At 50.0% G+C, this 10,000-nt stretch overlaps 1 protein-coding gene across 1 annotated transcript in view; it reads left to right on the forward strand.

The window, feature by feature from the left end:
* Window positions 1–10,000, forward strand: part of cntnap2b (contactin associated protein 2b) — a 32,146-nt gene that overhangs the window by 4,619 nt on the left and 17,527 nt on the right. Inside the window, exons 2-9 of the mRNA XM_060057895.1 lie at window positions 1,364–1,474; window positions 2,325–2,518; window positions 3,309–3,456; window positions 3,811–4,020; window positions 4,495–4,679; window positions 5,068–5,211; window positions 7,527–7,785; window positions 8,376–8,525. Coding sequence (XP_059913878.1) covers window positions 1,364–1,474; window positions 2,325–2,518; window positions 3,309–3,456; window positions 3,811–4,020; window positions 4,495–4,679; window positions 5,068–5,211; window positions 7,527–7,785; window positions 8,376–8,525 — 1,401 coding nt within the window. The remainder of the gene's footprint in view (window positions 1–1,363; window positions 1,475–2,324; window positions 2,519–3,308; window positions 3,457–3,810; window positions 4,021–4,494; window positions 4,680–5,067; window positions 5,212–7,526; window positions 7,786–8,375; window positions 8,526–10,000) is intronic.

Below are 10,000 nucleotides of genomic sequence, written 5' to 3' on the forward strand. Positions count from 1 at the left end.
TGGATGCTCTGATTTAAAAGTGAAATGAATCCCGGATGAAGACACAGTGCAGCCCTGCTGCTACTGCCCTGGTGCTTCTCCCACCAGGGGAGGCTGGATTCCCTCCTATCACAGACACCAACACCAACACCATACCAAGGCATCGTGAAGGTCACAGAAAATGAGGATTATTTACCGACACATGGAGACTAAGAACGTGTGTCTCAACGTAGGGCCGTTCTCGTCAGTGTGCTTGGCAGCTACCAAGCCTTGATGCTGTGTAGGCCTGTTCTCCTGGATGACGCTCGGCAATGCAATCCAGGAAACCGTTAAGCACACCCTCCACACCTTGTGTGGGTGTGTTTGTGTGGGTGTGTGTGTGTGCATGTGTGGTGGTGTGCGTATGTGTGTATGTGTGTGTGTGTGTGTGTGTGTGTGTGTGTGTGTGTGTGTGTGTGTGTGTGTGTGTGTGTGTGTTTGTGTGGTTGTGGGTTCTTGTGTATGTGTGTGTGTGGGTTTGTGTGTGTGTGTGTTCTGGTGTGTGTTTGTGTGTGTATGTTTGTGTGCATGTGTGTGGTTGCGTGCTCTTGTGTATGTGAGTGTGTTTGAATGTGTGTATGTGTGTGTGTGTGTATGTTTGTGTGTGTGTATTCTCTTGTGCAGTAGATATATTGATGCTTGGGGGCCGGCTATAAACCCCCCCCCCCCCAAGTTCTCGTCTTGAACCTAGGAAGCCTAGGTTAAAGGTCACGCCTGATCTCCCTCTTAACTCATGTAGACACTGCGAGTTCGGCCTCAGGACCAAGGCTTCTTTACACCTCAAGAATCTGTGAAAATCCATACGACCCGAAGAAATAGTATCCCTTCCAGCTATCATGAAAACATCAAAGTAATCTTGGATAAAACCGTTACACTATGGAACCCCAGAAACCCACTGGAACAATAAAGGAGTTCAAGGTGCACTTAAATAGGCTCTTATCTAAGAGTTGTATCTGTTAGAAAAGCTATCTGTAAGCCATTACCCTATTGGTGAGTGAAATCTGTCCTCTAGTCGAATGTCTCTGTATGAGCCTGTTTCCCTTTTTGATTCTTGCCTGCCGATCTCATTATCGCACACAGCGTTATCATCTCACTGCTGCTGGGTCATCATGTCAGCACATAATTGGCAAACTGTGAACACAAACCCGACCAGCACTCGTAAACTCTACTGGGTGGGAAGACACGCTTAATCACCCTTTCCGGACACCAATGTTCTTAGGAAAAAATATTGTTCGGCTATAAAGTAGGGCTGCAGGACCCGAGATGACCCTGTGAGTTTTCTACTAGCATTCCTAATAGATTTCACGTTACCTTCTGTGTCTCCTCTCCCCTCTCCGTCGTGCAGGTAAGTGTGAGGACTCCCTGGCCACACCGCTTCCCTACAGCTCCTTCACCGGCTCCTCCGTCTACGCCACCGGCTACGGAGCCGGCTACGCCAAACTCAACCGGAGGGGAGGTAGGCATCTGTGAACGACCGCTCCGTTTTAGACCAAGACCGTAGCGTTAGTGTAGGGCTCACGGTCGCTGTAGAGCAGAGGTGATGGGAGATGGCCTGGAAATGTTTGCTCTTAGGTCCTTTGACAAATTAGGCTTTAAATGTGCTCCGGGACGTTCAGATAAAATACTGAAAAAGGTTTATTAAAATGTTCATTCATATTGCGATACAATTTATTATCATGATAATGAGTACTTTAATAAACCAACATACTCAATCAATCGTTAACCGTGTTGACAATTATTCAAACAATTATTCTATCTATTGTTAGAAAAAACCATCACTCTTTTAATTCTCGAGCGGATATTGACGTGCTGTCCAATCGACTCTGTTCCTTAAGCCACCGCGATTGGTTGACTCTAACAACCGGTTCTTAACCAGATCAATCGGGCTTAAGTAATGCTTTCATTGATACGGCTGTCGGGTTGTTCTGCACAGAGTGTGTATGTTTCACACAGCACTCATGATAAGTTGAAGTTACTGCTTAGCACACGGGGCAGACCAAGTGATCGGCACAGGTTGAGAAGGTTATTAAGGCCGTATGGGGTCAGGTGAGGGTTGGGGGGAGGGGGGGGGGGGGGGCTGTTTACCTGTGGACACATTCAATCAGAGCAGTCTGCATCTGTCGTCCCACACTACCTCCTCTCCGCCCTAGAACCGTGAACCGCCCTAGTCTCCCCCTCTTCTTATCTCCCCACTCAACCCTCGCACCTCCCCCCCTCCCTGCCTCCCTCCCCCCCTCCCCCTCCCTGCCTCCCTGCCTCCCCCCTCCCCTCCCCCCCCCCCCCCCCTCCCCCTCCCCTCCCACCAGGCTCCGGGGGCTGGTCCCCAGTGGACGCCGACCGCTACCAGTGGCTCCAGGTGGACCTGGGCTCCAGGAAGAAGGTGGTCGCCGTGGCAACGCAGGGCCGCTACAGCAGCGCCGATTGGACGAGGCGCTACCGGCTGCTGTACAGCGACACGGGCAAGAACTGGCGGCCCTTCCTCCAGGACGGGAACATCTGGGTGAGCCCGAGGCCGCTGCCGCGCTGCGTCCGTCTGTGCCGATGTTGTCGGTGAAGGAGATGACGGCAGCTTCCCCGGACCAAGATCAATCTACGATTGATCTTGGTCTGGGGAAGCTGCCGTCATCTCCTTCAGCACAAGAGGCGTGATCAACGGGCCTAGTTCAAATGACTCTGTACGCGATTGGCTGCCTGCCGTCTCTTCCCTGTCGTCATTGTGTTAAACCGGCCAATAGCGCGCCAGGGGGAAAAGCCAGCTTGGTGATTGGCTCCCACAAAAAATAATCTAAACTAGACAGAAATGTATTGCTCTCCTCCAGAGCCTTCTGCAGGGCGGACTCAAACCGCCGGCAGAACGGGCGGGGCTACCCAGTCTATCTTCATAGGGCTTGTGCATCACAAGGCCTCCCGGGGTCTTTTGCTGGCGATACTCCTGCCATATTGACAGGAGGGGCTGCAGTACTGTACAATCCGAAATCAATGTAAACATACCGTCACCCAGGCTGAAGGAAGATACTGTTTTGTGTGAGCCAAGTCTCCCATGAGAAGTGCTGCGGCGTTCCCAAACAGCCCTAATCTCTCCCCATGATGACCAATTATTTTCACCATTTAATACCAAACACCATCATCACCAACACAATAACTAACATCCCAAGGCTCCCGTGGTTCACGCACAGCGGCGGTCGTTGCGATGTGAACTTGAGAGCCTTATCCCTCTCTGCCGTTGTGATGGGGTCCTATTGAGAGGTGCTTGAGAACTAACCCACGGGCGTCGCTCCGATGTGTTCCAGACGTTTGAGGGCAACTCCGACAGCGAGGGCGTGACGCGGCACCAGCTCCAACGCTCCATCGTGGCGCGCTACGTCCGCTTCGTCCCGCTGCAGTGGAGCAAGGACGGCCGCATGGGGCTGAGGGTGGAGGTGTACGGCTGCTCCTACTGTGAGTCCACCTCCGTCCAATCGCTGTTCATTAAAGTGCATCCGCAGCAGGTGGTGTTCTCTGAGCGCACGGTGCACTTTAACAGCGTGGGTACTGCCAACTCACCGCCGCACTGCCATGCACACAATAAAAAGGTTTCAGGATGTTTCCTGTGGTTACTGTTACTCAGGACAGACATACGACCACAGATACACAACCCCAGAGTCAGTGGTTCTGCCATTGCGATGATGTAAGTTGCAACCGACAGAGATTCTGTGATCACCTGGCCAATCAGAGACAGCTTTTGCACACCCCCTGTCCGACGTTTTTCCTGTTGTGGAAGAGTCAAAGTCTCTTTCATCTCGGTGCACACAGGGTCGGATGTCGTCAGTTTCGACGGCCAAGGTGTCATCTCCTACCGCTTCAGTAGTAAGACGAAGAAGATCAAGTTCCTCACGGACGTCATCTCCCTGAAGTTCCGGACCAGTGCGGGCCACGGGGTGCTGCTCCACGGGGAGGGGCAGCAGGGCGACTACGTCTCCCTGGAGCTCCAGCGCGCACGCCTCGTGCTCAGCATCAACCTGGGTACGGGCGTCTCGGAGGGGGTCTGTAGGACGATCGATGAGAGGACGACGAAGGACGGGCTGCACATTGAGCTGTCTCCCACATCGGAATCTAGACTCATATCGTATCTATTCATATCTATAACTATGTGTGATTGATATGGATGTCAATATTGTTGCACTCCATCACCATTCACACATCAGTCTAAGAATAGCTGATTACTTTATTACGTTTTTTGGGGGGTGAAAAAAAAAAACGTACAAAAAATGTGAAGGTGAATTTCGGCTTATTTAAAACCAAACCCCAAAACATGTTTTGGAATTATGGTTTCCATAATTATTGTGTCCATACATGTTCATAAACAAACATGTATCAACAAACTAACAAACATTAACAAGTAGACACTGTGCATTGCTGCGTTCACTAGATGAATATCTAAAGCGTGTTTCGACTTTAAATGAGGTGTCACTCTCTGATTGGTTGTCTTCCCTACAGGCAGCAACCAATACGGCTCCATCCAGGGCCACACGGCGGTGACCAGCGGCAGCCTGCTGGACGACGACCACTGGCACTCGGTTCTCATCCAGCGCTATCGCAGGAACGTGAACTTCACGCTGGACCAACACACGCAGCCGTTCAGGACCAACGGGGAGTTCGACCACCTGGACCTCGACTACGAGGTAAGGACTGGTGCAGTCGCATGAGCTTCCACAGTGTTGACACGATTAAAAGAGAATACTTTTTTTTTATCAGCAACCTCAATAGTGTTTGGATTGAGTCTAATGGTTTCATGCGTGCGGCTCTTTAACAATGAGAAGAAGTCAAAAAAATGCACGAAAACCGTGACACTTACTCTGAAAACAATAAAATAAGTCGATAAGTTAAGATGACATACTAATATAATATCACTGTCAATAACAATGACCCTCCTTATTGATTTGTATTGCCATCTGACAAGTCTGAACGTTGGACTGTGTCTTCATGAGCCTTGTGACCGAGGTCCATAAAGATACAGCCATGAACAGCGTCTTACGTTCCGAGTCGCGACCGTCTCTCGATCTGATGCAGATCTCCTTCGGGGGCTTGCCCGCCTCCAACAAGCCCAGCTCAGGCGGCCGGGACAACTTTGTGGGCTGCATGGAGGGCATCGTCTACAACGGAGACAACATCACCAGCCTCATCCGCAGGAAGAAGGTGGACACCTCCAGCTTCGTAAGAACCTCCGCCTCATGCCTCTGGTGTCTGTGTGGATGCGTGGGTGGGTGCACGTACGTTTGTCTGAGCTTAAGCGCTTCGGTGTGTGTGTGAGCGCGAGAGTGCGTGTCTTTACCTTGGCCGGGTTTTGATGGTATTAGGAGTCGAGGCTCCGCTTGGAGACCAGGGCAGTGCAGGCGAAGTTGGGCCTGGTTGAGTCCATTAAACCCCAGTAACCCGTCCAACGTCAGGGCACAGCATAGTCGTGTCCTGAGGGGGATGCTCAGTGGTTCTCCGCCAGCCGGTTCAACCATAAAATACAGTTCTCACAGTGTTTGAATTGAACAGGGCTGAGGTGGGGAATAGCTGCATTACCATAGATATTGAAAAACAAAAAGTGGCAACATTTGTCTAGGAAATGGGAGCAATCACTTGAGACCTGTCAGAAAAAGGGACTTTTATGCCTACCGTTTTGAAGTTGAATTGTTAGCTTTTGATATATGAAGCATTTGGAGAGGATATTCGCATGGTGGATCATTACATTCAGATCAACACAACTGTGGGACCGATCTAAGAATTCAAAACCCTGAACAATTGTACAATACTAGCATCCCTACGACGGCGTCCCCGTCGGATACACTTCCTGAGCCCTGAAACACGGCGGCCTCCCATAGCTCTCTACAGAGACAGGGTAGTGTCCAGGCTGTCTGCACTTACCACCGCCGGGCTGACAGTGCATCAGACAGGAAGGAGAGGCCTGGGTATGGATCAATACCCGGGACTGTTTCCAGAACTCTAAGTTGACTTTTCCACCTGGCCCTTAATGTAATCCCCTCGCCCCATCACCTCGATCCGGCCGCACTCTCTGCTGGATTCCGGGGGTTTGTGTTCCGTGGATATTTTCCCCTTTTAATAACACGATCCATCTGGGTCCTCCAGACGAATCAGACCAGAGGATCCTCTCTGATTAAAGGGACAGCGTCCTATATTGTTTTGTGGATGAGGTTTAGGATGATAATTACCATTTATTTTGGTATAGATAGCAAACACATAGAGAGAACCCCTGTTCTCCTCTTTGAGTCTATTGTCTATAGTGTTAGACACATGGGTCTCTTCTGTGCGAAGGTGAACTGTGCTGTGTTTCATCTAGATTGTAGTCGTAGTCGTTGTGGCAGAAACAGTAGTAGTAGTAACAGTAGTAGTAGTAACAGTAGTAGTAGTAACAGTAGTAGTAGTAACAGTAGTAGTAGTAACAGTAGTAGTAGTAACAGTAGTAGTAGTAACAGTAGTAGTAGTAACAGTAGTAGTAGTAACAGTAGTAGTAGTAACAGTAGTAGTAGTAACAGTAGTAGTAGTAACAGTAGTAGTAGTAACAGTAGTAGTAGTAACAGTAGTAGTCGGTCTGCAGCCCTCTGCCGACACATGCAGCAACACACAAGTGTTGCTAGGTCTACACTTCTCACTTTGTAAAGTACACAACCTCTAGCACAAAGCATCCTGCTGGCTGCACTCCGTGTAACGGATATGGAGGACAGTATTATAGCGCTCCATCACCATTCACGGATCAGTCTAAGAATAGCTGATTGCTTTAGTAACTTTATTCTGTTTTGGGGGGGGGGGGAATGTGTGAAGAACAAAAAGGAAGGTGAGGTAGAATCAAATTTTAAAACCAACCCCAAAAACATGTTTTGGAATTAAGGTGTCCATAATTATTGTGTCCATAATTATTGTGATTGATACATGTTCATAAACAAACATGTACCAACAACCTATCATGCACTAAGAAGCACACACCGTGCACTGCTGCGCTCACTCTGTAGAATCAAACCAAGACTTAAGGAGGTACTTTCACAGGGAGCATCGGGAAATTGGTGCTTCACTCCACCATCATGGAGTAATGGTAGTTTGAGTGGCAATTCGAAAGAAAACAGACTTGGTAGCATAAATGGCTTCTCACTCAGTATTATTCTGTTGTTTTGTTATCCTCTCTCAAATGTGTGTTTACGCAGAAGTAAAACCAGCGATTTACGATTAAACTTTCTCTTTTAAATCTTTTCCACCTCTTGATGAGTGCAAGCCAATCGTCCCAGGAGGCGTTGTTCATCCATAGACCCCGCACCGTGGACGTAGCGACCAAACTGTTGAGCTCCAAACGATGGATCCAAAAACCCAAAACACAAAAGATCTCAAGGGGGATAACCCCTGACCCCAATGACCCCCATGACCTCCCTGTGACCCCTCTGACCCCCATGCCCTCCCTGTGACCCCTCTGACCCCCATGGCCTCCCTGTGACCCCCCTGTCCCTCTGTCTCTCTGCCCCCCCCCACCTCAGAGGAACCTGACCTTCTCCTGCTCGGAGTCGCGCTCCTTCCCGGTGTTCTTCAACTCGTCGTCCTTCCTGCAGCTGCCGGGCCAGGGCGACAGCGACACGCTGTCCGTCAGCCTGTCCTTCCGCACCTGGAACCCCAGCGGCCTGCTGGTGTACACGGCGCTGGCCGACGGCGTGGTGGAGGTCGGCCTCGCCGACGGCAAGGTCACCGTCTACATCAACGTGACGCAGAGGAAGAACACCCGCATCGACATCTCCTCGGGTGAGGCTCCGTGACCCGCCCGTGTTTCGGGCCAGCGGCCGGTGTTTTTCCGCCGGCAGTACTCTAGGTGAGCCGGTGAACCAGGGCGCCGTCACCGCGGTGACGGCGCCCTGGTTCACCGGCTCACCTGGAGTACTGCCGGCGGCGTGCGTGCTCTCTGAGGAGACACGTGCGGCCCCATCTGGGCTCAGACGCGGTTGTTTTCCCCGTGTTCAGCTGTTTCTCCAGGTGGCTCCTCTTTGATATGTTCAGAACTGTCCTTGTACCTATTATCTGCCCCCCATCTGGTCTACGGCTTCAGTGCATTAGTACCCAGACCAACAGTGATTAGGACAGCGGAGAGCTTCAATGCATTTCATTGAGTGTGATTAATAGTTCATGCCCCACTCAGTGACTACGCTTTACTTTCTGTAAACGCACCGCTTGGATTCCTTAATGGTCCTGAACTCAATCGGTCTGCTCCTGATACAGCAGACGCATCGTGAGCGTGCAATCTAATCACATCATCACTGCGTCGGGCGCCGTGCGCGTGTGAGGATGACGATGACGATGACGGTAACCATGGTAACCGCCTCCTTGCCCCATCTCAGGGTCCAACCTGAACGACGGCCAGTGGCACACGGTCCACCTCAACGCCCTGGAGAACTACGCCATGCTGACCATCGACGGCGACGAGGCGTCCACCGTGAGGACCGCCATCCCCATCCAGATCACCACCGGGGGCACCTACTACTTCGGAGGTCAGGGGTCACGCTGACACACCTAGTGGTCGGATCAGATCCGGCTGGGGGTCAAGTACGACAGAACGGGATGGTAGCGCTTTACAATAGGGGTACCATGGTGTGAACCCTTACCCTACTACCCCTATTACACAATGGATTCACTCCTTCCTCGTTAGCGTGCACGCCGTTATCTATGGAGTCAACATGAACCCCAATATTAGAGGATTGCTAGACTATGAGTTAACTGTTAATTCACTTTTAATGTAGCAGCACTAGGAGGATTTAAGACATCACTAGCAGAACTATGAGCATTTAAGACATCACTGGCAGAACCAGGAGCATTTAAGACATCACTGGCAGAACCAGGAGCATTTAAGACATCACTGGCAGAACCAGGAGCATTTAAGACATCGCTAGCAGAACCAGGAGCATTTAAGACATCACTAGCAGAACCAGGAGCATTTAAGACATCACTAGCAGAACCAGGAGCATTTAAGACATCACTAGCAGAACCAGGAGCATTTAAGCCACCACCAATACTTGTGGAGCCAAACTCAATCATTCACCATCACCTATGGAAACACCTGACAATCTCATAAAGTCCAATTCCTCATTTTAGACCAAATATAGAGGGGATATTTTCGGTAGGTCATCTATAATTCATTTGTCTCGGCTAATCACTGTAAAGTAAAGGAGCTGGAGTCCCAGAGCGGTGAAGCCTGTACCTGGGTACAGGAGTGGGGAGGACGCCAGGGCGTTATCGACCTCCGGGGCTGCAGTGCTCTGCTGAACGCCTGCCAGGAACATCTCTGTACCACTACCTTTCATACAGGCTGCTCTCGTCAAACACTCCTGGGTGGTGACATAAACAGGAGTCTTCGGTTTCACATTTTTCGGTGTAGTTGTTAATTATGCATGAATACATTTTTGGACTCGCTTTTGATTGTCTTCATTTTGACTTATTTTTGTATTGGTAACCAATACCAATACCTATTGGTATTGGTAACCCATACCAATAATTATTGTTTTCTACAATACATCCGTTGAGCACCAGAAAAATGGCGGCCCTTCCTTTGGGTATAGTGACGCTTTGAATCAATAATGCAATAGATGAGCAGAGTGCAGGAGTAGATCCTAATGCTCCATTTAATGCTGCCCTAATGAGGCACTTTGGCTTAATTCGTTCGTGGCGCAGTACACTGGTATTGTTCATCCTACACCCCAAACTACACGCTACACTGGTCATAGTCACCAAACTACACGCTACACTGGTCATAGTCACCAAACTACACGCTACACTGGTCATAGTCACCAAACTACACACTACACTGGTCATAGTCACCAAACTACACACTACACTGGTCATAGTCACCAAACTACACACTACACTGGTCATAGTCATAATAGACCCCAAACTACACGCTACACTGGTCATAGTCACCAAACTACACACTACACTGGTCATAGTCATAATAGACCCCAAACTACACACT

This window comes from Gadus macrocephalus, chromosome 8, assembly GCF_031168955.1.
Source record: "Gadus macrocephalus chromosome 8, ASM3116895v1".
NCBI classification, from domain to species: Eukaryota; Metazoa; Chordata; class Actinopteri; order Gadiformes; family Gadidae; genus Gadus; species Gadus macrocephalus.